We start from the raw sequence: 25,957 nt of genomic DNA, 5'->3' as shown, positions 1-25,957 counted from the left end.
TATTCGGTCACGTGACGATTGACTGGCGGTATCCGGATAACAAACGCATCCATTCAGTTCAGTGACAGAAATGGCTACCACGGAAGTGGGTGAGTAGCTTCATAACGGAGTTATGTTTTCGTTATTTCCTTCCTTCACAAAGGCAGCATTTAAACCAGTTTACAGCAGTTTGTTGGAGCATTTTTCACACGTGCAACAGTCAAAGTGACTCAAGCACGAGGCTGTTTTCTCCACGTTCAGACCCTCTGAAGCTAGTTAACAGGTAGCTAGCCGCAGTTACAGCAATGATGCCCTCCCTAAGATATTACTATGTGTTGCCACGTTATGTTTAACGTTATTCCTTATTTATGTTTCATACAACAACATTGTAGGTTATGAATTCTCAACAAATTGATATCTGACATCTATGTTGTATTTTTCTAGTGTTAAAACCAAACCAAGTCTTGCAGTCATTTAACGTCACTGTGTGTTGACCAATTGGTGTTGACTATAGCCTACATCTTTGCATCTTAATACTTCAAGAAAGTCTTTAGTAGGTCTTCAATCTCACATGTAGGTCAGTCATTTATGGAGTAATCATATATGTAAACATAGTATTCAATTAATGGCCAATCCTGCAATCCTAAATATATGTACTTTGAGTTATCTATATATCATGATATACATTTTTTCAAACCCGTATTGCCATAAAACAGTCCTATGCATTGATTTGCTAATTTGGTCCCGGACTCTACTTTGGCAAACTTGGCAATTGACAAAAACGTCTGTATGTCCAGTGGTGCCTTGAGGCTCATCTGTCTGTCTTACTGTCTCTGTCTGTCTCTCAGAGCGTAGACGAGGCCATCTGGCTGCTCTGTCCATAGCAGCAGTGGTCATCATAGTGGGAGTCCCTCTGTGGTGGCGAACAACTGAAACGTACCGCGCCTGGTTGCCTGTCAGTCAGATAAATGAGTTGTCTAATCTGCAGGTTTGTTCATGCTTTCTGCTTCTCATTACACATAGCTATCTTATCTATTTCATCCTTCATGTGTAATATATGTGTACCTTTTTTGGAGAAAAAAAATCCCCCTCTTTGTTTATATATTTTTGTAGCTACAGTTGAGTGCTGATGTGGAGGTTGTGTTTGCACGTGGAACGGTGACCCCAGAACAGCAGAAGAAGGTCCCACTGACCCAGACACAGGATGAGGAACACACAGTAAATGGTGATTTATTCATTAATGCAGTCTTTGGTTTGTCTTGTGGTTATAAAAATATGAAGGCTGTAAGGTAATACAAGCCTCAAATGTGTTTGTTTCCAGAGGACACAGCTTTGAGGTACAGGTATGAGACAAGGTACCGCACAGCTACAATCATGGAGGAGGACGCCCTGAACCAGCCCACTGCTGCAGGTGAGATGTTGTCTGCCTGTCAAATCGAGCTTTCAGCTCTTTTGTTAACTCGGTGTGAAATCACAGGTCATAATTTCTCTCCATCTCCCTTTTTATAGAGGCAGATCTGTCTCTGCATACGCTCAGTGAGAGTCCATGTGGCTCTTTGGTTGTGTATGTAATCCCAGAGTCATCTTCACTGCTGCCTGAGGTGAAAACTTTGTTTCTCCTGTATTTAGTTATTAAGAGTATTGTTTGGCTACTGTTGGTCCTTTCATATTCTGTCTTTCATAGTTTGTATTTGTTCATATGTTAAATAAAAGTCTGTTTTATTTTGTGATGAATGGGGACATAAGCTATTCTGAGTTCATGTATCTCTGTGGAATTTAGTAGCCTTTTCTCTATAATCTATCCAATATATTCTGTCATTACTTCTTAGAGACTAACTTCTAACTGTCTAAATACAGTACTATCTGCACAGCTTTTAAATAGAAGTGAGTCTTTTATGACACTCTGGATAAGTAGTAGATGATATACTGATCTGTACATTCATGCCTCTTAGGATGTGGACGTATATGTCGGCCAGCGGCGAACAGCCCTGCTGCGTATTGGTGCTCAGATGAGAGTGGGCAAGACACTAGATCAATTACTGGCTCATCTGGAGCCTCGGATCAAGCAGGTGCTGCAGGTGATGTCTTTCAGCCAGACCGACATCAACGCGGCCCTCAGCAACAGAGTCCGTCTCAGCCCTGGCAACAAAGAGAGCATCGCTGACAGTATGAGAACCTTTAAGTCCAGCCCAGGTTGGTCTTTGTTTCATCACCGGCGTGGAGGGGACCAATTTTGTTTCTGTTCCAAAGTATACTTTAACTATGTGAACACTGTTTTCTGTTTATTCTCACCCTTTCTTCAGGTTATGAGATAACATTCAGTCTGCTAAACCCTGACCCAAAATCACACCGGCTACACTGGGACATAGAAGGTGCTGTCCAGACCTACATCCAACCTATGCTTACAAAACTGGCGTCTGTAGCCAACTTTAGCATTGACTCTCAGGTATGTGTGTGTAAATGTGTGAATGTGCACAGTTACAGGATGCTCAGCCATTGTATGTTAATGAACACATTCTACTTGCAGACCTTATACTATGCCATGCTCGGTGTCAACCCACGCTTTGACAGCAGCCTCAGCGCTTACACACTCAACTCTGACAGCCTTGCACATGTGATCAACCCTGTGGAGGCTAGACTGGGTAAAAGAAAACGCAACACACACACTGAATGCGTTTCAAATGTGGTGTAGTTTGTTCTGATGTATGTATGTATGTATGTGTGTGTGTGTGTGTATGTGTGTGTGTAACTGTCTTTTTTGCTTTTAAGGCTCAAATGCTGCATCTTCCAACCCAGTGTTGAATTTTCTTCTGTACGTCCCGGATGCCCACCATTCACCCCTTTACATTCGGGACCGCAAGAAACAGGAAGTGCCCTCTAATGCGTTTCACTCTCCACGTTGGGGTGGAATTATGGTAAGATAGTCTTAAGGCATCACTGGGGGACAGTGGTTTACTATAAATGGTTATAGCTTATGTTAAATGAATATGTAGTATATTACTAATAATGTGTTCGATATATAGTGATTTTGCACTTTTCATTTGCTGTTTTGGGTACTGATCAAGCAAATCATTTTGTATTCATGTTTTTACAGATCTATAACGTGAATGGTTTCTATGGACCAGAGGCTGCATTCCCTGTTGATCTCAACATCAACATGGCCAAAGTCATGGGAGTCTTTCTTGCACAGCTTCGGTAAGTGGATACCTAGAACAGGTGTTGCTTTTCATGTAAACACAAGGTAACTTTCCTGTACCATGTCCTGTCAGACTGTTGCTGGGTGTGCAGTCGTCTACCGCTCCCTCTGGCTTCCTGGTGGCACCGTGCGGCAGTACAGGACTAGCTGATTGGGAGCTGGACCGTCTCATGTGGAGTCGGAGTGTGGAAAATGTTGCAACAGCAACCACAACCATCACATCACTGGCACAGCTGTTGGACCAAATAGGCAACATTGTTATCAATGACAACATTGCTGAACAAGTAAGATACACACACACACACACACACACACACACACACACACACACACACACACACACACACACACACACACACACTTGCATTAATCAGTAGGTTACTATAAATTGCCTTTTTGTGAGCAAATATGTGTAGGTGTACTAATCTGGCCAGTCAGGCCTCATTCTGGGGCATCTGATCAATAATATTGTGAGATACTATTGACCAGTCAGTTCTTAGTAGGTGGTAAGTAAGAACGGGGACATCATGGATGAAATAGAAGCAGCAGTACATGTTTTAATTAGAAAAAACCCTCAACTAAAAGTATTTTTGTGCACTTCATGCCTTTTTTTTAATAGAGGTTATTCGAGAGACATTGCTCTTCATGTCTGCAACGCAACTTAAACCCCCAACATATTTCTTTGATCAGTGTGAAAAACATTATTTTAACTGCTACTAGAAGCTACTACTACTACAGCAGCTTCCATGGTAATTGGAAAAGACGTCAAGGGGACGGCTATAACAAATGCTACTGTTTAATGAGGAAAAAACAACAAAAAGATGATTTTCCCTTTCAACATTAAAGCGGCTCATACAAACACAATGTCAGGCTGAATGAATGAATGTACAAATTACAGTGCTTGATTTGGTATTTAGACTCTAAAAGAAGTTGCCTATTGTACTATTCTGTTTCATATATTTTGCATTAGTTGTATCCAACCTGTGCTTTTTGTTGCTGTTGTTCAGGTGTCCAGTGCTGTCACATCTCTTCAGCTGGCTGTGGCTGAGTTGGAGGCCGGGAACCTCCCATTCGCTCTGCAGTACAGTAAAGAGGCCATCCTGGCATCAGAAAGGGCATTCTTTGACCCATCACTCCTCCATCTCCTCTACTTCCCTGATGACCAGAAGTTTGCCATCTACATACCACTCTTCCTGCCAATGTGTGTGCCTATTCTTCTGTCACTTCTTAAAATAGTGTCTGACGCTCGCCAGAAACGCAGAGAGAAGCAAGCCAAAAAGGACTGAGACGCATGAAGGGAAGACGAGTGGTTTGAACAAAACACACGCCATGAACTGTTTGGTCAGTGGCCTTGATATTTAGGTACAAAGGTATGCATGCAGGAAGACTCATTTGCAGCATTGGGGTGTGGAAATTACAAAACAGCCATGTATGATTTTTATTGTTTCACCTAGGGAATTGCATTTAATGAAAGATAATAATGAATGGCTGCCTTGGCTGTGTGACACTGGAAAGCTTGAAATGTTGTAAATGTGCACAAGTTTTATATTTGAATTCCACTTTCTTTTCTAAGTTATTAACAAATAAAAACTTAAGTTGTAACTCTTTTTTTTCTGTCTGGTCAAATAAAATACCTAATTTTATATCTTTACATCTGGCAGGCATTGCTAAGGCAATCTGCAGCATTGTCATCCATTAAAATGTAACATAAACACAAGATCCACTTGCTAGTTATTTTTCCAAGGTGTTCATTTGCATCTTTGTCTTCATCAACTGAGTTGTTTGTAATTCAGTGTTTCTTGTCTTGCTCCACACACTGAGTAACTGACTGTTGTCTATTTTTAGGTTTTCATGAAGATCTGTTTGATATTATCGGAACCGTGAGGTGACACGTTGTTTTGATCAAACTTGTTTCAAATGTTAGAGCTTTTTGTATTAAGCTTAAAGGGCCGGGAGACACTTCCATCTCAGTGCGGCAGGTGGCGCTGTGAGCAGATTTAAAGGTGGTTGTGACCCGTCACACCACAGAAGAAGAGCGCTTTGTTGGAGGAAGGCTAGGGTCGCAGCTTGCAAGTTTTAGCTCGTGTTAATTTAATTATTGTGGCATCCACCCCGAAATATTTAATCTGTACCGTTAGCTGCATAGTTATCAAGTAATTCACCGACTACATATTATATACAGTGATCCATCTCGGCGCCATCTTAACGTCTGCTCGACGGAGACGATCCGTTTAGCCAGCCTGCTAACTTCCTTAGCTAACTGTTATTGTTAGCTAGTTTTGTGCTAATATGTCTGGCGTAGTCCGAGGACCTGCAGGGAGTAACGACTGTCGTATATATGTGGGGAATCTTCCTCCCGACATCCGCTCAAAGGATGTCGAAGATTTGTTCTACAAATACGGAGCGATTCGCGATATTGATTTGAAAAACCGAAGAGGAGGACCACCGTTTGCCTTCGTGCAGTTCGAGGACCCGAGGTAAGCCGCATTCTCCCGCCACGTCTCGACGTCCGTGCAGCCAGGCTGCACGTGTTTCAAAGGATATCTCGACAAAACACGCGTCGATAGGCCTGCGGTCCCAGTGGCCGGTTTATTGTGTCTAACCTGCAACAAATCATACCTTCACGAAGCTTACACCGTTGCAGAGTGGTAACGTTATTGAATTATTTGCGTAGTCATTTTGGAGGGAGTGTGGCGCTGTTGACTATAGGGTTATACAGAGAGGTGTTTCTGATATTTACGTTAGTCAAATCTAGCTAATGGACTGCATTCGTTTTAGCTAACGCGTGGTATTAACAATCAAAATCGTATTTGCATATAAGTACACGATGGATTGGTTGCACCAAAACTTGTTCTCACCAGACGTTTGCTTTTTCTGAATGATCTGCAACCTATAATGTTGGCATTTAAATCTGCATCCAGTGGTGTAGTGTAGGGTATACGGGCTATATCCACTTTTTCTGGCGATTTGATATCATACCTACCGAGTGTATACCCTCTTAATTCTGGATAACTTGCACATCCAGTAGGATGGCCGCCGCATCAACGACCGCTTCAGCACTGGCTACATGGGTTAATTCATTAGTTGATCGACAGAACATGTATTTATCATTCAATTCATTATTTCAACATTATCTTTCCAGCTTTTCAAACGTGAAAATGGCTGCCTTTCCTTGTTTGGCATTGTTGTAAATTGAATGTACCGGGAGCTCTAGGGAACCCTGAGGGTCTTTTCTATCTGATGTTTTGTAGAACAAATTACTATCATTTGTAATTAAATCAATTGGTTGAGACATTCATTAACCGTGTATTCGATATTAATTACAATGCATCACTAACATTAATGTTGTAACATTTCTTGATCCTGATGCCAAAGACTAAATGATGGATGACTAAAAGCTCTTTGCTCACAAGAAAACTATGAAAGCAACTAATTGCCAAAACATTTCTTAATTCGACCAAGATCTGATTCGTTTTTCAAAGCACATTAAAAAACCGTTACATTAATTAATAGTTTTTGGGATAAATATGAGGCCACAATGGCTTTGTATTGATGCAAAGAAAAGGAAGGGAGTAATCGACTGCAGGACAGTGACTAAATTTAATAGGCTCAAATGAAACCCCTTTTTAATAAAGGGTAGCTGCCTGTGTTCAATGGCTCCCCTTCGTATGTATGTATGTATGGATAGATGGACATATATAAGGAAGGCTACTATGATGGTAGATAGTCATGTTTTCTTAATTTAAAAAAGCTCAACAACCTTGTTTCTCCAGCCCATATTTCCTTTGTCAGGGAATACACAAATTCAACAAGATTCATTTTCTTCACTGTTTTAATCAGTTTAGTCTAGTTTGCAAGATAATGTGTTGCAACCAAATAAAACCAATCGCCTTCACTGATGTATATTGCGTCCTTAACTCAGGTGGTGGGGAGATGCTGTTTTTTTATTTTGTATAATCCTTTATTAATCCCACAGTGGAGAAATTATTCACTGCATTTTATCCATCCTTTGTAATTAAGAAGCAGTGTGCTGCTGTGAAGCACTGGGGGTTCAGTGTCTGGCTCAAGGACACTTTGACATGCAAACTATGGGGAGAACAGGGATTGATCTAGGGCTGGGCGCTTTACCGTTTCAACCCATTTCCTTACGGTATGAAGTTTTCATATACCGTCATAGCCATAACAACTGTTGTCGCTCTTCGTCAGGCAGCAAAATGTATTGCTCACCGCTGGGCAGGGGCTACTTGACTTGTGTGTCATGGTTATAACTTTAGCCATGGCTAAAACTTAACAACAATTAATAACCCACAACTAATGCTCTTTAACAGGTTAAAACACCACAACACAACAGTTTGTGACACGTAAACAATTTGTAACACTAATAATTGTACATTTATAAAATTACACTGTTGAACTGCAAGCGGGGTACAGCTCGCCCACTATCACAACAAGAAGAAACGCCGTCGCTACATTAAAAAAAACGGAGAGAAGCGATGCAGGAGTAACGAGAGACCAGAGATGCCCAAGAGAGGAGCTGTGTCTATTTGGTTAGACACAAATGCAACGCTGATTACTGTGTGGTATTTGTTATAAATGTACATAGAGGGACTTGGGACCCAGAAGAATATAGGTTTAAAAAAAAAAAAACGGGAAGAGATAGAACGAAAGACACTCCCTGGTCAGTTGCACAGCAAGTTGGCCAACGAGCGGTGAAGCGGTCCTTTTCAGCGTCAATGAATGAATGTGTTTACCGTGAAACCGCCAAAATCTTACAAAATACCACAATATGAATTTTTGGCCATACCGCCCAGCCCTAGATTAAACCGTCTACTTTCAATTCAGTTTATTTTATATAGCCCAACATCACAAATACAAGTTTGCCTCGGGCTTTACAATCTATACACATGACATCCCTATCCCGTGACCTCACATCAGATCAGGAAAAACTCCCCCAATAAAGATAGTAAAAACCCTTTCACAGGGAAAAAAAGGGGAAGAAACCTGAGGGAGAGCAACAGAGGAGGATCCCTCTCCCCGGATGGACAGAAGCAATAGATGTCATGTGGCCAGAATGAATAACGTAACGGAGTTACAGCACATTCAATGAATGTGACAGAAATTATTCATATAATGAGTAGTATGCATGGTCCATGATCCAGCTAGCCATGATCCATTAAGCAGAAGGAGGTAGAGAGGAGGGGCATCCCAGGGGCAGTGGGAGGAGAAAGCAGGGCCATGGCAGCTGGCAGGACCGGCTCCAGGCCAGTGCATCAGCAGGGCCATGGTTGCATCAGCAGGGCCAGGCAGCCACAAATCCATGGAAAAAGAAAGTAGAGTTAGTAATATGCATTGAAGAGACAATCATTTATCCAGAAGGAGAGAAAGGAGAGGAGGAGCTCAGTGTATCCTAAGATGTCCCCCAGCAGTCTAGGCCTATAGCAGCATATCTAGGGGCTGGACCAGGGCAAACCTGAGCCAGCCCTAACTGGTTTCAGAAAGACAACTCTCCATGAGCTACATGAGAACTGTACATAGTACAAAAGTACACTGACGTAAAGCGTCGTTACTAGGGTTTGGTACCGAGAACTCCAACACGTCCGGTACCTACCGATTTTGGTGCTTCCTTTCGGTGCCTGAGCTGATTTAAATACTTTTTTTTTTTTTTTACACTAATGTTGCACGGTGTATAGATACTAAAAGGGTAGCGCAGTACCCGTACGTTAAATAAGATTTTGATGTATCGATACTTTAATAGCGCGGATCAGAGCGTACTCGCTGCTCCGCTCTCTGTCTGCCTGCATGCAGAGCGGGGCTCATGGGGGCGGGGTGACCAGCGCTCACACACCACCCGCAGCGCACAGAGATTGCTGGAGACACAAGCTTTTGATCGCCCGTCCTCGGCTTGCTGGAACAAATCTCTCCAGTTGATATTAATGATGACGTGTAGTCCATAAAGCAGCAGTTTGTAGAATACAACAGTGTCTGAGTTCTGTTGCACACGGTCCCAATCAGGCCACCTGATGCTTTTGTCTGTTCTTTTTTTAAATATATATTGTTTATAGTTTGAAGTTAAAAGGTTTGAAGCTGTAGTTTGAAGTCAAGTGTTTTGTATGTATTTATTTATAGTATACTTTAAACAGTTAATATATTGTTCAATTTGAAGAAGAAAAAGTATCGGTTTAGGCAACGGTATCATTTTAAAAGTATCGTTTTAGCACTGGTATGGGGGAAAAAACAAACGATACCCATCCCTAGTCGTTACACCGTTAACAGGTTGCGCTTGCACGACTCACTGATGTTTGGCGTTTTACCAAAAGCCGATCTCCGTGAGGTTGGCTTTTCTGCTGTTGCATCTCTCAAAACAATGCAGATAAAGCTCAACATTGAGCATGAATTGAGAGTGGTCATATCAAATCTTCCATGTAGTGGAAAGCAGCTCATTGCAGCAACTAATACTGATACGTGATGGCTCACACACATCTGCACTCGTTTTGTTTTGCACAGGTTGCACGTTATTATCTTAAAGATATTTGTGCAAAACGGGTTAATTGCGGCCACTATAGGCAATATTTTTCTGGTGGGGTGTGACAAAAAAATGTTTAAGAACCACTCCAGCAACTAGTAATGCGCAGTTTGGTTGATTTTGAAGTTTGATGAGTTTTAACTTTCTGCTTTCACAGGGATTCTGAGGATGCTGTCTACGGGCGTGATGGTTATGACTATGATGGCTACCGCTTGCGTGTTGAGTTTCCCAGAAGTGGACGAGGAGGAGGAGGAGGAGGCGGAGGAGGAGGAGGTGGTGGTGGTGGTGGTGGTGGCGGCGGCGGAGGCGGTGGTGGTGGTGGACCGATGGGACCCCAGAGGGGAAGGCATGGCCCACCCTCTCGACGCTCAGAGTACAGGGTTCTTGTGTCAGGTACGTGATGTGTTGTCCCTCTACAGGTTGTATGTTTCTCTTTACCAAAGTGTATAGATGAATGTATGAGTCTCACACCACCTTTTCCTGTCAGGTCTTCCATCAAGTGGAAGCTGGCAGGACCTGAAGGATCACATGCGTGAGGCAGGTGATGTATGTTATGCTGATGTGTACCGTGATGGCACCGGGGTAGTTGAGTTTGTACGCAAAGAAGACATGTCCTACGCTGTCCGTCAATTGGACAACACCAAGTTTCGGTCTCATGAGGTACGTATGGGGTTGCAGCATCAAGCTAACTTAATAAGGAATGGCTGTGGGACTACGTTTTGGAATTCAAAAGTGTTCTCAAATGAAGAAAGCAGGAGGAAAGGTGGAAATGACTGGGCAGTAAGTAAATGCCAGTGTTACGTTTAAATGGTTATTCAATGTTGCTTTGTATCATAATTGTATGCCTGTCACCTGTGTAATGAGGATAAGTTATGGTAAGAAAAATCTTGGCCAAATATACATTGATATATTTTAGTCCATGTGAAGACTTGACCAAGTGTTTTGTTATTTATGTGAATTCTTGAGCACATTAAGAAATGAATGACCCCGCCAAAATGTTTAAATATGTCATCCATCCATTTGGAAGTACCCCACTGTTGGGCCAAAGAGGTTTGAATAAGATGAACCATTACACTCCAAATTAGATGTTTTGTAATTCAAGCAGAGGTCCTTTAAGATGATGTCCAATTTGGGTATAGCAACTTACACATGATAATTGATGCTTGTGTGTGCGTGCGTGTGTGTGTGTGTGTGTGCGCGTGTGTGTGTGTGTGTGTGCGTTTGTGTTTGTGTGTGCGTGTGTGTGTATGCGTGTGTGTTTAGGGAGAGACTGCCTACATTCATGTGAAGGTGGACGGTCCTCGCAGTCCGAGCTATGGTCGCTCTCGCTCTCGTAGCAGGAGCCGTAGCAGGAGCCGTAGCCGTAGTCGTAGCAGGAGCCGAAGCCCAAGTCTGAACCAGAGCCAAAGCCAAATCAAGTGTGGGTCACGTCGCGGCAGAGGGTCTCCACGTTACTCTCCCCGCCGCTCCCGCTCCCGCACCTAGAGCCACATTAGCTAAAGCAATGGTGTGGCTCGGAGCCAGGGGAAATCTTCACATCACTCAACAAATCCTGTATAGTCATAACGGATCATCTCATGATACCTGTTTACACTGTCTTCTTGTGTATCCGTTTCCCCCACTTTTTGTTGCAGTTTTCTTATTTAGATATATTTTTTTGTCCACGGACCCATTCTTCCTTTTCCCTTTCTCACCATCAGTTTTCTGATCTGTCACCCCTACCTAAACTTTTCTTCTGCTTGTCTTTGTACGCTTTGTTTTGAAGATTTAACTTCTTTAAAGCATATACTACTGCCCTTTGACCCTCTTGTGTGTCTCTCTGTAGAGTTCAGAGGAACAGGATAGGATGGGAACAGAGGAAACAGTTCATATTAAGATAAACAGGAGGAGGAGTCAAATATGGCACCAATGGTATGATGGCTGTGCCTTGTCAACTGTGAAATCTGCATTATACGGCTGTTCGGTTTTTTTTACCATGCACTTGACAATATAGTGCTGCTGTTGAATGTTTTCAGTTGTAACAAGTTCTGTATACCACTTTGTATTTGGAGACTCAAAATGTGTGTTTTATTTTTGGCTTTTGCTCGTCTTCATCTTTTAGTCTCCAAAGTAAATATTAGTTTTGGGAATGATTTATATAGGGTGTTCCCTATTTTTCACGAAGTAAACTCCCTCGTAGATGCATTTAATGACATTTTATTTTGGTATTTTCTGAAGGTGTGATTCTAACTTGCCTCCTTCTCTTTGGTTCTGCTGGTATTCTGAAGGTTTGGACTGGGCTCATTGTCCCCCCATTCTGGAGCCGGATCAGGATCAGAGCAGGATTAGGATTAGGCTTCAGGATGGATACATGGATCAGGAGCATGGGAGCATTTTACCGGGAGATGATCCTGACCCCTGGCCCTGTCCACATAACCCCATCAAACCGGAAATAGGGAACTATTCAAACTAAATTGGCTTTTTAAATAATCCAAATTATTTTTTTTTTCTCCATTTTGTGTTGGACCTCAGAGACACAATTACTGATGGCACTGTGACAAGCGGTTATTTTCAGATTTTTGTTTTTCAAAATTCTAACAAAAAGAAGAGCTCAGCTCAAACCCAGGAGGAGGGCTGGGAGGTGCAGGATGGATCCACACGCTTAAGGAGAGTGGTAAATAGTGAGTGACCATTAACAGCGGAGTAGGGAGGGAAGAGGGAGGACTGGGACGCGACAAGGGAATGTGACCTTAATGTGGTTTGTATCTTTTTCTTAGGTCAGTCTTTTGCTGCAAAGGATGATTTGATTGATTTTCTTAAGTATAATCTCAGTATCCTAAAGCTTTATTCTCTTTTAATAAAAATTTCAATAACATAGGTTAAGTGTTTGTGTTTTTTCCTTCATGTATGTTGAATACCACATAAGATAGGGCACATACCTATTTATGTTTGGGTTAGTTCAACACAGCCTGTATGTGATGCTAGTTATTTTTGGATGACTTGATTCCTGATTATGTTTTCAGTGTTGTATAATATTTCTACCAGTGCTAGTTCATGTGTAGTTGATTAAAGGTACAATATTTGCCTCTGAAAACTAGTGAGCTATGAGATTAAGTTGAAAGATGGGAGCATTTTACCAGAAATGTGCCACAAATAGTGGAATATTAAAAACTAAATTGGCCATCAAACTAAATAAAATGTTTCTGTTTGTGTGGGACCTCACAGATGAGTGTTTTTTTTTTTTTAAGAATTATACTTAAAAACAATTGGATCAAAATGAGGAGGGGGTCTGAGAGGTACATCTATGATTTAAGCACAAGAAAAGATGAATTGATAATTAATAGTCAAGAAAGGAGAGAAAACTGAGACAATATTCAATAAAAAGCTACATTTAAACTTTCCCTTTGGGCTATTGTTTCCCTTTTTTGAGTATCTGTTCTAATAAAGTCTAAAGCCAAGTAAAGAACACAAAATGAAAGACTGCGAACTGCTTCAGACTCGGATGTGGCATTGTGTGATTCTATGTGCTGAGTATGCCCTTTTTAAATCGTTGTCTGTGTGCAGTTGTACATGAATTGACACTAACAGGAAGGATGATTCCACTTTAGCAGGGTTTCTATCTTTGTCACACAAAATGAATGGAGGTGGAAACTAAGCATTTATGCTAATTCGCCACTTACTGCATTTATGCTAATTCTAATTGTATACTCAAGCCTTGATCCCTAAGTAATCCTAAAGATCCCCTCCAGATATTATAAAAATAAAACCATTTAAATTACCTGATATATATATATAGAATGTATATTTAAATATTGTTATTTCATATGTTTAGCGATAACCCTTTTGTTTCATTTTATATTAATTGATTTACTTCAAACATGTAAGAAATTAGATGAACAGTAAATATAGCAAACTGTCAATGAATAAATTATAATTTTCAATAAGAAGCATCAGTAAAAAACATTTAAATGTTGAAGAGCAAATTATATCCGAACCGTTGCATCTACATTATAGCACAAAATAAATGTTGGCATTGCACAGTTTCATTGCTATCGCACGAGTGAATTGTCCGTTTCCACTGAAGCAGTGCTGATTGTTAGGTGTGACAGCAGAAGGAAGAACCTCCGGTGTCTCTCCTTCACACCATGAGTGAACCAGGTCATTTATCCTGCGTCCATCGGCACTATAGCTAGATCTACAGGGTCATGTTTATTTTTGTAGTCCTTCTTCGTTGTAGTTTCGCCATGGCATACTACGTCAATGACGTCCGCCGTCGCATCGTATTTACGTAGGTTACTTAAAGCGTAGTCGTTTCTCTAAGCGCAACGGTTGTCTTTTCCTAACTCCTCATGAATTCTCCTTCACATCTTTCCTTGACCCCGTGACGTTTTACAACGAGGTCAAGGAAAAGGGCTTAGGAATAATCGTTAAGAGGTAATTGTTTTGACTTTTCGACCGCAGCCATCGACTGTAAGGAGCAAGCGAGGGGGATGAGGCAGTTGGAAACAGTGCATTCTGGGAGGAAATAAGATGCCGGCAGTGTCCGCAAGTGAAAAACGCCGTCATCAGGGTGGAGGCTTCGCTCCAGCCAATCAGGGATCGGATGCGATGTGGAGGGCGGAGTAAAAGACGCACGCTTTCTTTGGATAAATGAACGAAAAACTGTGCAGCTGCCCAAAACGTACAACTCTTGACAATTTAACTTCGCTGAGAGACGGTAAGTGTTAACTGCGACTGTGAACGCGTGCATCGCCTCGCTTGTTCATCAAACAACCTGTGTATTGTTAGCAGTGGAAAGTGAAGACTGATGCTTCCTTTGGCTGGCATGCTAATCTGCTCTCGTGTTTTTCCTGGACAGCTGCAATAATGCGCTCTCTACTTTATTTACATAGATGTTTGTAAACCGTACACATTTTGTTGAAGTAAATTGTGGCTGAATATGTGCATGAATAGTTATAGGTTACTTTCCAAGCAGCAGTAGATCAAAGTTATACTGCTGTCAGTTGTGCTGATATGTAGGCTATATCTTGTCAGCAACCTTTTATGGCTTACTTTTTACGTTTATATATATATCTATATATATCTATATATATATATATCCAGAACAACTCTGTCTTTGTAGTCTACATCCACAAGGCCTCATATCCAGATAATTGGATTGGCTAGATGGGTACTATTCTCATCTAACTCTGAATTGTGAATCAGAAAATCAAAATATGTAGATATCTATGGTGTAGATGGATTGCAATGACAAGAATCACTGTTTGCACTGGAACTAGTAAGAACTACGTGGAAAATGTCCCTTGATGATTTGTTTTTCTCCCTTTGCAGTCAAACTGCCAAAATGACTGAGAAGAAGGCAGTGATAAAGAATGCAGACATGTCTGATGAAATGCAGCAGGATGCTGTGGACTGTGCAATGCAGGCTATGGAGAAGTACAACATTGAAAAGGATATCGCCGCCTATGTCAAAAAGGTACATTGACTTAATAAATGAGTAGTTCAAAGGTGTAACATGTGACACTTGTTGTGAATGGCCTTTTATCTATGATATGCTAATTATTACTATTGTCTCCCCCCGAAGGAGTTTGACAAGAAGTACAACCCCACATGGCATTGCATTGTTGGGAGGAACTTTGGCAGCTATGTGACGCACGAGACTAAGCATTTCATCTACTTCTATCTGGGCCAAGTGGCCATACTTCTGTTCAAGTCGGGCTGAAATCCAAACGTGCCCCCCCAAACTACTTTTATTCAGCCCTTAATACTTCTTTGCCACTCCTTTCATTTGCTACCACCTTTCTGCAGACATGCCTACCTCATAGTTTCCTGCTTGCTTCAGTTTGTTATTGTGTGCCACCTTCTACACTAGCACCATTCGGAGGATGGCGCTTTAGTCATTCCTGGACTGGTGATGTGCCGATCATAGAAAATGCCAATTTATAACTACTCTCCATTCCAGCACTCAATCAGTGTTTTTGCATCTGACAGACTTGTGACTCATGATTTCCGGATATTATTTTCGCTGTGCATTGTTGCATGGACCTTGTACATTGTTTCATATGGATATGTTGTATAATAACTTATTTTTCATGGAATTAAAACGAGCAACAGACCGTTTTTGTTGAAATGCCTTTAATTTTCAGTGACTGAGATTGAATATAAATTCCAAGACTGTTGCTTACAATTAATAAAGAAAACTACATTTAAGGTTTTCTACATGCTTTAACATTCCTGTTTCCACTTCAGTTGTGAATCTTTACAATGTTGGTCATGTATATCTCTGGAATGTAATTTAGTGTGCAGTTTGGTATTGTAACATTTTCAACATGTTGAGCACAAAACGTCTGACGCAGTAAATTGGTTCCAAATGTGTACGTGTGCCTTGACTTTGCTTCACTTGCATGTACTAATATCTAAAGTCTTGACCTTCTGATCACATTATCGTGACCCTTGATACAAACTTAAAATCTTTGAGGCTACATTCTATTACGTTCCACTTTATTTTAATGGAAGTACTGTACTCAACTCCTACAGCTACCTGACATCCAGTTAAAATTCACCTCTGATTCCAATAACTGATGTACTGTTAAAGGTTAAACTACCTACATATCTATTAATCATTGCCGTGATCAGCTGCTACATTACAATGCAACGAACATGAATATATACATTTTATTTATAGATGTAGAGGTATACAGCGTGGACCAATGATGCAGCTAGTTTACAATGCTCATTACCATGTGCCGTTAAACAGTACAAAAACAAACAAATTATACAATTATATTCCATAGATAAAAGAGGCTATTGTGAGTATTTTGGTTACTTAATTTAAGCATCTTTATTTAATGCGGGGCCTTTTCTTTTGCAATGATGTATTTAAAGATAGTGATATTGTTATGTCGTCATCGGTTTCTGAAGGAGACCATCTTCCTGTTTTACACTCCAGGGGGCAGCACTGAGCCCGACATTTCGATGTCAGGCTTAAAAGAAGCAAGAACCACCAAACAAGTGCAAGCACTTCCGCGATAAAAAGAAATATGGCTGCTTATAACGGCTCGTCTGCGCCGAGCTCCATGAGCCGGAGTGATGTTTCTGTTTTCCCTCCGGTGCCTCTGTCCGCGGAGGCCGCCCCGTTCACTCCGGACAGTTGGCGGCTCGGCTCTTCGTCGGACGTCGAGAAACAGTTTTCCCGCTGCGCCGCGAAGCTCAGAGCCCTGCGTGCGGACTCGAGCCAGCTGAGAGAGGATCTCAACCTGTTGCTGGACCAGCTTCTGTCCGAAAACTACAACAAAACCTTGGAACCCAATATCAACATCCGACCGGAGGTAACTCATGCTCGTTGGTATTCAACAGAAGTTGTTGTACTGGAATCACCTAGCTAACTAACTAATGAAAGCTAATTAAACCAGGTTGATGCAAATTTAGGTGGTCCATAGTAGAAGTTGCCCAGCAACTAGCCAGTGTCACCATTCCCACATCATAAGCAACGTATTCAGCACCCTAGCTGTCATTTGACAACACTCCAGCAAAACCTGGGTTACAATTCCTGAATATTATTTTTCAACTGTTTAGAAAAGGTTTATTCTCCTTAATCAAATAAATAAACATGATGTGGTGTTCAGAATTGTTTGTTTTGGTGTAGTGACATTCTTGGTTTGTGCTGAGCCGCCTCATTTCCATTTCAGGACATGTGCAGTCTGCTGAAACATGTCAGCTGTCTTGTGCCACTGAGTCAAGAGCATTTGGTCATCAAACTGTGCCAGCTAGTACATCATCTACTCAATCAGCTAAAGGTAACAACTAACCTTTAATAATAGTAGTACTGTAACAGAACCGTGCACATACCGTATATTCATGTATTGACTAAGTATGTAATCACCAGAAATATGTTGTACTTTTTCTGGTGTTTTTTAAGGTAATAATGGATGAGCGGACACTGGATGTATTATTAAACTATACCACCAGTGCACTGAAAGTGTGCAGTACATGGACACACTCGGATGTCCTCCTGGCGCTCTCCACTATAGTGTACGGGAATGGACCTCAGTGCCACCAGGTAGGAAATTGTACACCATTTTGTGAAAGTGCATTGTATGATAACTGCTGAATATTTCCATTAAGATTTTTTCTCATTCATAGCACCTCCGTGACCTGCTGGGTGAAGATGGAGTCCTCTTGCTGTATAGTTCTCCATCGCAGCCTAATGTGGAGTTGCGCCGCGTTGCTCTCACCTGTATGGCCAACATCTGTCTCAGGTAGGCCTTTCAGAGCTTATACATTTAGCTAGTGCATTTTCATCTGTGAATACATGTGTCCAGTTTGTAGAGGCTATTATGTCAGAAACTGTAATCTTCATTGTGGGATTTTCTTTCTAGCTAAATGCTCTCTCTTCTTGGCACTATAATCAATGTATTGAATGCAACTTTGCTGTTTTGGTTCACTCTCTCATAATGTAGTTTGGATACAGCAAGCAGCTGTTTAAAACTAGTTTATTAACATAGTGGAGTGTTTAGCAGCTAAAGAGCTAGATATATTTACTGTATGAGGAGTTGTTAAAGATCAAAGACAGAGCTAAAAGAGAGTGAATATTGGACTTTCATGCATCCAGTGATGAATGTCTGTAGCTAGAGCACAACTTGTTGCCGCTGCATCTAAGTGGCCAAAACGATCAGTAATTGCAGGTAGGGCTGCAACTAACGATTATTTTAATAATCGGTTCATTATTTTTTCGATGAATCGGATAAAAACATTTTTTAATCAAAAAAGCGTTCATTTCCAACCCTTTATTCAAAAACAGAAGTGACAGTGCAAAACATCTTCAGAAAGTGCACAAACGGGTTGCTCCTTGAACATCCCTGAGCTGTTAATTAAAACAATAAAATGGACTAACACTAAAAACATACACATGTATGCTTTACATCTGCCAAATGTGAGCCCTTTTTACTGTAATTGATCCTTCCAGAGGCTGCATTTAGCATACCCTGCTTTATCAATATGTATGAAATACTGGGACAGTGGGAAGCTGTACTGCTCCATATAGAGTCCTCTTCCTTAAACTCTTTCATTCTGGGTCTCTTATGACCACGACATCACGTTGTTGGCTAAGCCCAACTACGTGATTTGCTTCATTCTACTTTGAGTAAAAAAAAATTAAAAAACCTGCAGCCAGATCCACCGGTGAGCCGGTTTAACGTTAACGAGTGACAGCGTGAACTGAACCAGACCGGAGAGTGACGGCATGTTTCATCACGTTACGGTTTTTTACAAGCAAGACTGAACTGTAACGGAACATAACGGAACTTTAATGACAATACACAACCCAAACACGTTAGCTAACGTGATAGCAAGCTGACTAGCTTCCATTAAAAACAAGTTTGAGGAACATGAAGATGCTGATTGGCCAAGACTCGACTTGTCAAAGATCTTCTATTTTTGAGATGATCACAACCACAGCTTTTCTCGTGTCTCACTCCAATCTCAGAAACGCTGGCCGGCCAGTTGCTCTGCTCCGCTCTTTTTTTTTTCCTCTGCGACTTATTGCCCGGCGTAATAATCGCGCGACACAACGAATCGATAATGAAATTCGTTGCCAACACTTTTGATAATCAAATTTTATCGATTCGTTGTTGCAGCCCTAATTGCAGGTTTAAATTTGTGGTTGTAATTGTTTCTGTGGTGGGCTGGATTGTTTCTCTCCAGGATCCCTGGTCAGGCACCTTTGGATGATCAATACAGAAGTGTATCTTTTCGAGTCTTCCTGAAAACACTGCACTCACCCAAACCTCCCAACACTGATGAGCTCTTCTACTGTATGGTATGGATTATTTGTTAGTTATGACATTTTTAATGGAGGGGGGGATACATGTATTCATAGTTGACCCATGCCGGCCCTTATGTCCTCGGTGCAGGTGATCCAGGCAGCACTGAAGGGACTTCAATGTTGTCTCTCAGGTGGGAAGTGGAAATTTGTTGGAGAGGAGCTTGGATCTGTACTGGCCGCACTTAAGGTGCAAAATTGCAGATTTTTCTATCGCCTTATTATTTGTTTTCCTTCTTCCTGTTCAAACACTACAGAGTTTGTATTGAGTAATTATTGGAGACCTGTCAATTTTTTTTGCAGAGGCTCATGTTCCAGGGAACTCCAGGTGTGAGTGTCGAGTGGCCACCTGTTCTTTACCCAGCACCTCTTCCTCAGTATGAGGGTCTCTCTGCCCCAAAACCTGCCGAACCACCACAATCCTCAGAACCACTAAAAGATGCTGCTGGGTCAGGCAAAACCTCAGTGGTAAGACAAGCCTTCATTTATTTAGGTATGGGTTCTAATAAGGGCCACTTCAAATGTAGTGATTTTGGTAGAAATGTTTTAAATGTCTCTCCTCAGAATAAAAAGAGGAAATCCAAAGGAAAGGGGAAGAAGACGAGCTTGCAGGAGAGCAGAGTGGATGATGAAGAGGAAGTTGACTGTGAGACAGTGCCTGCACTTCAGAAAGGAGGAGGAAGAGGTGAGGGAGAGTCCTTGTCGAAACCATCTGGCCCGTCTCTCTACCCGTCCTGGAAAAGAGCCAGTTCTGACTCAGAGTTTTCCGACCAAGAAGGCAGTGCACAGTGCAAATCAAGGTATAGAAAAAAATGCTGCACAGGTCCATCCATGTCACCCCTAGCTCTTTTTTTTCTTGGCATGCATTGCTACAAACCTAAGATGTTTTGAAAAAAGCACTCGCAAGTTAATTTTGAGAAACCAAATTAGCTGAATGCTTTCTAAAAGGGTTATAAAATGGATGGATATGTTAACTTTTTTTTCCCCTCCCAATACTGCATGAAAAAAGTGAGAAATCATACTGCAGTATTTCTCTCTTTCAGGCTTTACAACGCTCGTATACGCCAGGGAGCTCTGCACTGTCTGCTAGCGGTGGTGAAAGGTGTAGAGAAGAGGACTCTGTATGGGTACTGGTCCTCCTTCATCCCCGACTCTCCTATTGGGGGGCCGCCGCCTCTCACTCTCATCTCAATTATACTAAAGGACCCCTCGCCAAAGGTACAACTCACCCTCATACATGGTACAGTTCTCCTTGATGTGTGTGACTGTAGCATCCGTCTCGTTCCTCTCCCACCAGGTGCGTGCGTGTGCGCTTCAGGTGTTGTCGGCTATGCTTGATGGCTCCCGTCAGTTTCTGGCAATGGCTGAAGATACGGCATCCCCTCGTAAATCATACACCCCTTTCTCCTTCTTGCTGGCTACTGCCATCAGAGAACTGCACCGTGCTCTCAGTCTGGCTCTACTGGCCGAGACCTCCCATCAGACGCTCACACAGGTCATAAAGGTACGATAACATGCGCAACTGTCCTCTGTTATGTGAAGTGGATAAGTGACATCCTGCACACATATAGTTGGGGATATCTGGAAGCACTGGGATTGGACCAACATTTAACTAGTTCTTGGAACTGGTTATAACAATGTATCTCCCCTCCCCCTTTCCTGTCTTTTAGTGTCTGGCCTACCTGGTGGCGAACGCTCCCTACCACCGTCTGAGACCTGGTCTGGTCAGCCCGCTCTGGAAGCAGATGCGTCCCTATGTGCGCCACAGAGGTCTGCATTTCAACAGTGCATTCAAAAAACTGCACACACTGATTTAGAGGTCCAATAATAAAGCCTCCTTTAATCGAACCGGTTGGTAACACAGGCTTCTTTCAATCAAACTTCTCTCTGTCTTTTAGATGTAAATGTTCGTGTGTCAGTCCTGACACTTTATGGGGCTCTGGTGACAACTCAGGCTCCTCTCCCTGAGGTCCAGCTCCTCCTCCGACAGCCAGAGGCCAGCAACAGCAGCACTGGCTCATTCACGCCACAGGAACCGGGTTTCAGCTGGAGACAAAGAGACGGAGTGTCTACGCCTCCCACACCAGTCAAACCCTTCCTGCGGAGCTCGCAGACGCACTCCCCTCACGTTCTTCGCACACCGGAGGAGGTGGACAGCGCCCCACCGTGGCTGCTGCAGCTGTGTGTGTCGCTGGTGACTCAGCCGAGAGAGGACCAATCAGACAGCGAGGGCGCGGGAACAGCAGGAGGTACTGCTTTAGAGCCTTCCCCAGTCCGACTAGAAGCACTACAGGTAAGAGATAATGGGAGACAGAGAGTGATAAAACACAGCCCCTAAAACACATTTTTAATATTTGGGGGTGTTTTTTAATAAGTGTCCTGTGTGTTTTTAGGTCATGTCCTACCTGGTGCGTGGCTACTTCTCTCTAGCTCAAGCATGCCTCTGTGAGATTGGGCAGGTGAGCGCTCGCTGCCTTGTGGAGACAGACCCCTCCATACAACTGCACGGAGCAAAGGTAACATGCTCTAGTTTCTCTTACTTCATCTGTAAATGACTTCCACACTTGTGTGTGTCTCTCTCTTTTCCCCCCTCTTATTTGCACCTCTGTTTAAGACTCTGCAATACAGATGGTGTATACATGACTTTTGAAACTGTATATGAAATGAGATCTGTGCTCTGATATCTAAGTCATCATCTTTTATGTAGTTGCTAGAGGAGTTGGGGACCGTAATAATCCAGCAGTACAGAGCAGAGAACAAAGTGTCTGAGAGCTTGAGGGTCCCCATGAGCCAAGTAAGTACAAACTGTCTTAATACTGCATTTATACTGTCTTGAAAGATTGTTGCTCATGTCCTATTGCATTAACTCAAGAAAGAAGAATGTATGTTTTATGTCCTGTTTGACAAAACAAATTGTTGGTTAATATGCTTATTGCAACTGTGTGAATACAACCCTTTAACTTAAAATAACTGTGCATGATATAGGTGGTGGTGTTTTGGTCTGACGTTTTGAGTGGTCCGCTGAACAGAGCGCTACAGAGCGAACAACATCCCACGCTGCAGACGAGCGCCTGCGACGCGCTCTCCTCCATTCTGCCGCAGGCCTTCGCACAGCTGCCTGTGAGTTCCTCTTGGATTGTTTCTACGCAGCTAATACTGAGCTTCATGGATCCTTAGGTGTGATGTTTGTCTGATGCTGTTTTTTAGGACAAGACCCAGCTGATGTGCATCACTGTGCTACTCGGGCTAACCTACAGTGAGAACTATCTTGTGAAGACCGCAGCCGTCAGGGCTTTGGGAGTCTACATCCTGTTCCCCTGTCTTAGAGAGGTACGGACATTGACCAGCAACTATGGCCATACTGAGCACCATGGAGCATGTTTCTGACCATCAAGGAGCGGTTAAACAGGTTATGATTTATCTTTTCAGGATGTGATGTTCGTGGCGGATACAGCAAACACTATCCTCGCTGCCCTCGATGATCGATCTCCAAACGTCCGCGCCAAGGCTGCCTGGTCCCTAGGCAACCTCACAGATGCACTTATTGTTAATATGTAAGAAAACATTAACACAAATGCTTTGGAAAACACTCTGAATCCATCTTTCTGACATAAGAATTCATGTATTTCACCTACAAAATATTGTTTAAATGTATTTTATTAACAGGCTTTGAGATTAAGAAAAAACATTTTTGCAAACAGATTTGGATAAAACCAGTAAAATACATTAGAGTATTCAATGTATACATTCTGTATTATTTGTGATGAGTTTATCTCCTATCTCTTCATCAGGGAGAGTGTAGGTGTGGATTTCCAAGAAGAGTTATCAGACATGCTGCTTCTCAAGATGTTGCAGGCAGCTACCCGAGCATCAGCCGACAAAGACCGGGTAAGAGCTCTCACTCTTCTATGAAGATGGTTTATAGTTGTGATGAAGTGCTTTCAAAATTTGTTTGGAACACAAAGAAAGCTGAAAAATAGGAAATGACTGAATGTGCAGTTAACATAATCATGTAAATTAATGGCAACTTTTTTAGTATGACTGGTTATGTTTTGATATACGTGAAGACATTGTTTATTTTTTCATTGGCTCTCACCTTTCTTTCTCCCTTAATCGACCCCAGGTAAAGTCTAACGCAGTGCGAGCACTTGGGAATCTGCTTCATTTCCTGCGTCAGAGTCAGCTGACCCGGTCTGTGTTCCAACGCCCGCTGGAGGATGCAGTCCTTGCTCTGGTTAAAACTGTCCAATCAGAGGCCACCATGAAGGTCCGATGGAATGCCTGCTACGCTTTGGGAAATGCATTCAGAAATCCAGCCCTGCCGCTCGGTGAGTGATTTGATTGTTCCCAGGGCCTTCACCTGTGTTTGAACCTGGTATGAAGAGGACGACCTGGCTCTGTGACCATGCTTCCAACCAGGATGTAAAGGACTAGTTCCATAATTTTAGAACCATCTTACATGCTTGCTTGCCAAAGGCTGGAGAAGAAGATAAATACCTCGCTCATATCTTTTTGTTGAATATGAAGCTACAACAAGAAGTTGGATAACTTAGCTTAGCATAAAGACTGGATTTGGGGGGTAAACAAGCGTTTAAGAAAATACAATTGTTAACTAGTATTTTAACAAAGATCTGATGCTGTGTAACTAATTATTGACCAGACACAGTGACTTCCTGGAATCTCCACTAGTTGCCTTGTAGGAGCATGTGATGATTTTGTAATGGTCTAAAATGTACCAACAAACAGTGATTTGGTTTGAATGATACTTGCATGTCCTAGGTAAAAAATAATTTCTGATTGTTTCTTCCTCTTAGACTCCGCCACGTGGTCTAGTGATGCGTTCGCCTCCCTCTGCCATGTTGTTGGTTCCTGTAAGAACTTCAAGGTGCGGATCAAGTCTGCTGCTGCTCTGGCAATTCCTACCAACCGTGGCAGCTACGGGGACTCAAAGCGGTTCAGCTGTGTGTGGTGTTCCCTAGCAAAAGCGCTTGAGAACAGTGAAGACACAAACGACTTCTTTGAGTACCGCTACAGTGACAGTCTGCGGCACACGCTCTCACAAGCTCTCCTACACCTGCTCAGTGTTAGCCAGTCACAGGACATGCCCTCCCTTGGGGCATCTCTGGCCGGAGAGGGGGGGAGGGGCATCAAAGAGCATTTGATCAAATATCTCAGAACGGAGGAAGGAGGAGGAGAGGAGCCAGAGGGAGAGAAGGAGGCAGGGGGGGACAGTTTTACCCCTCAACAGAGAATAGGAGGTCTGCAGCAGACCCTGATCAGACTGAAGGAGTTGGAGGCTGAAGGGGAGGGACGGGAAGAGGAGGAGAGAAGTAAAGAGATGGTGGTTCATTTCCTGGAGGATTTGCTACAGACCTGCGAAGAGCCGTAAAGAGTCTCATTTCCAGCTAGTTTAAGAAAGCCATCCGAGATCACAAAGAATGCTCTCTATGGTTGGACAATTGGAGGTGAAACATCCAACCACAAACTAAGTGATGACTGAAGGCAAAGGTTATGTATAGCTTTGTCATAATGAGATTTTCTAGATATCTTTAAGTTTGCTGTTCTTTTTTTCTTTTTATATCCTTTTATTTTTGCATATTGCACCTGCACTCAATTATGGATTACCATCTGATATACAAAGACATGTAGTTAAAATGATACACTGAGAATAAATATATAGACAAATATATATCTTAGTATTAATGCCGACTGTCTGTTTATTGACTTTCAGTGGAATCACATTGTGATGAACATATGTAATTGTATAACAGATTTTTGTTGTCCAAGTAAATTAAGATGAGAAAATAATTTCATTGTTTACATGGAAAGTTTTGTCTGATTTCTTTCTTTTTTTTGCACAACATTGGATCATTTCGATAGTATTTCTGTTTAATTTGCATACATCTGCCATATTGAAAATATATATATATATATATATATATAAATTATAGTTTCCAATACCATTGGGAAAACAATTATGATTAATAATGCATAATCATACAGAAGTACACTACGTTGTCCATGTGAACACAGCAATGATGACGAAGGCTGGACTAAAACTGGACTGCAGTGAAAGTAAGTACTTATACCCCATACAGATGACTATCCAACCTGAAAAGCTGCCAATTTCTCTCACTATAACATTATCTTATCTGAAGTCATGATTACTTTGATGGAAATAATCTCAATGAATTAAAAATGGAAACCACAGTGAAATGGCTACTTTCAGAAGGTTAAATCGTTGATAGTTTAGGTGAATCCACACATACGGTCATTTGCACAATATCATTCTATTTTTTTCTATTTTTGTACCACGGTTTGTTAGCATTATTGTATTTCTAATTTTGATGCAAACTTTCTATAATATATTACAATAATTCATATTTTCAGTTGCATTTACACACACACTGGTCAGGGGGTAAACTTGTACTGAAAAAAGGTTGAGAAACACGGCTCTAAA

General features: G+C 42.0%; 4 protein-coding genes across 5 annotated transcripts; all 4 read left to right on the top strand.

Moving 5' to 3' along the window:
• Positions 1-70: 70 nt before the first annotated feature.
• Positions 71-4,885, top strand: pigs (phosphatidylinositol glycan anchor biosynthesis, class S; the record flags this gene model as incomplete). Its single annotated transcript, XM_079237833.1, has 12 exons — positions 71-89; positions 828-967; positions 1,093-1,204; positions 1,301-1,390; positions 1,489-1,580; positions 1,932-2,172; positions 2,283-2,425; positions 2,507-2,621; positions 2,749-2,894; positions 3,074-3,174; positions 3,249-3,459; positions 4,183-4,885. 12 exons carry the CDS (start codon positions 71-73, stop codon positions 4,459-4,461), a joined length of 1,689 nt encoding a protein of 562 aa, XP_079093959.1. The 3' UTR covers positions 4,462-4,885.
• Positions 4,886-5,229: 344 nt separating this feature from the next.
• Positions 5,230-12,554, top strand: srsf1b (serine and arginine rich splicing factor 1b). Of its 2 annotated transcripts, XR_013770938.1 has the most exons (5): positions 5,230-5,652; positions 9,856-10,091; positions 10,186-10,358; positions 10,962-11,609; positions 11,966-12,554. XR_013770938.1 is itself a non-coding variant. In XM_079214289.1 (4 exons), the coding sequence occupies exons 1-4, from the start codon at positions 5,465-5,467 to the stop codon at positions 11,181-11,183; spliced, it is 819 nt and encodes a 272-aa protein (XP_079070415.1). In that variant the 5' UTR covers positions 5,230-5,464; the 3' UTR covers positions 11,184-12,554. The 2 variants fall into 2 exon arrangements, 1 of the variants encoding a protein (XP_079070415.1); XM_079214289.1 differs by having other exon boundaries at positions 10,962-12,554.
• Positions 12,555-14,282: 1,728 nt separating this feature from the next.
• dynll2b (dynein, light chain, LC8-type 2b) lies at positions 14,283-16,027 on the top strand. Its single transcript, XM_079214242.1, has 3 exons — positions 14,283-14,394; positions 15,009-15,153; positions 15,262-16,027. The coding sequence occupies exons 2-3, from the start codon at positions 15,022-15,024 to the stop codon at positions 15,397-15,399; spliced, it is 270 nt and encodes an 89-aa protein (XP_079070368.1). The 5' UTR covers positions 14,283-14,394; positions 15,009-15,021; the 3' UTR covers positions 15,400-16,027.
• A 690-nt stretch (positions 16,028-16,717) lies between these two features.
• Positions 16,718-25,219, top strand: heatr6 (HEAT repeat containing 6; the record flags this gene model as incomplete). The annotated part of the gene is made up of 20 exons (XM_079237832.1): positions 16,718-17,005; positions 17,366-17,473; positions 17,596-17,736; positions 17,820-17,935; positions 19,380-19,494; positions 19,589-19,687; positions 19,801-19,965; positions 20,062-20,297; positions 20,541-20,715; positions 20,795-21,001; positions 21,168-21,267; positions 21,396-21,790; positions 21,891-22,013; positions 22,205-22,291; positions 22,483-22,617; positions 22,705-22,827; positions 22,927-23,051; positions 23,289-23,385; positions 23,621-23,825; positions 24,312-25,219. The coding sequence occupies 20 exons, from the start codon at positions 16,718-16,720 to the stop codon at positions 24,884-24,886; spliced, it is 3,615 nt and encodes a 1,204-aa protein (XP_079093958.1). The 3' UTR covers positions 24,887-25,219.
• Positions 25,220-25,957: the final 738 nt, after the last annotated feature.

Source organism: Taurulus bubalis, assembly GCF_910589615.1.
Source record: "Taurulus bubalis genome assembly, chromosome: 2".
Lineage (NCBI taxonomy): Eukaryota > Metazoa > Chordata > Actinopteri > Perciformes > Cottidae > Taurulus > Taurulus bubalis.
The sequence above is the reverse complement of the archived record's forward strand: the minus strand, read 5'-3'. Positions and strand labels throughout refer to the sequence as shown.

Excerpts from the sequence above, each read along its gene's own strand:
- srsf1b (XM_079214289.1), top strand. The coding sequence starts at position 5,465 with ATGTCTGGCGTAGTCCGAGGACCTGCAGGGAGTAACGACTGTCGTATA. Across the intron at positions 10,092-10,185 it reads GTACAGGGTTCTTGTGTCAG|GTCTTCCATCAAGTGGAAGC; the intron begins GTACGTGATGTG and ends TTTTCCTGTCAG. Across the intron at positions 10,359-10,961 it reads CCAAGTTTCGGTCTCATGAG|GGAGAGACTGCCTACATTCA; the intron begins GTACGTATGGGG and ends GTGTGTGTTTAG.
- dynll2b (XM_079214242.1), top strand. The coding sequence starts at position 15,022 with ATGACTGAGAAGAAGGCAGTGATAAAGAATGCAGACATGTCTGATGAA. Across the intron at positions 15,154-15,261 it reads TCGCCGCCTATGTCAAAAAG|GAGTTTGACAAGAAGTACAA; the intron begins GTACATTGACTT and ends CTCCCCCCGAAG.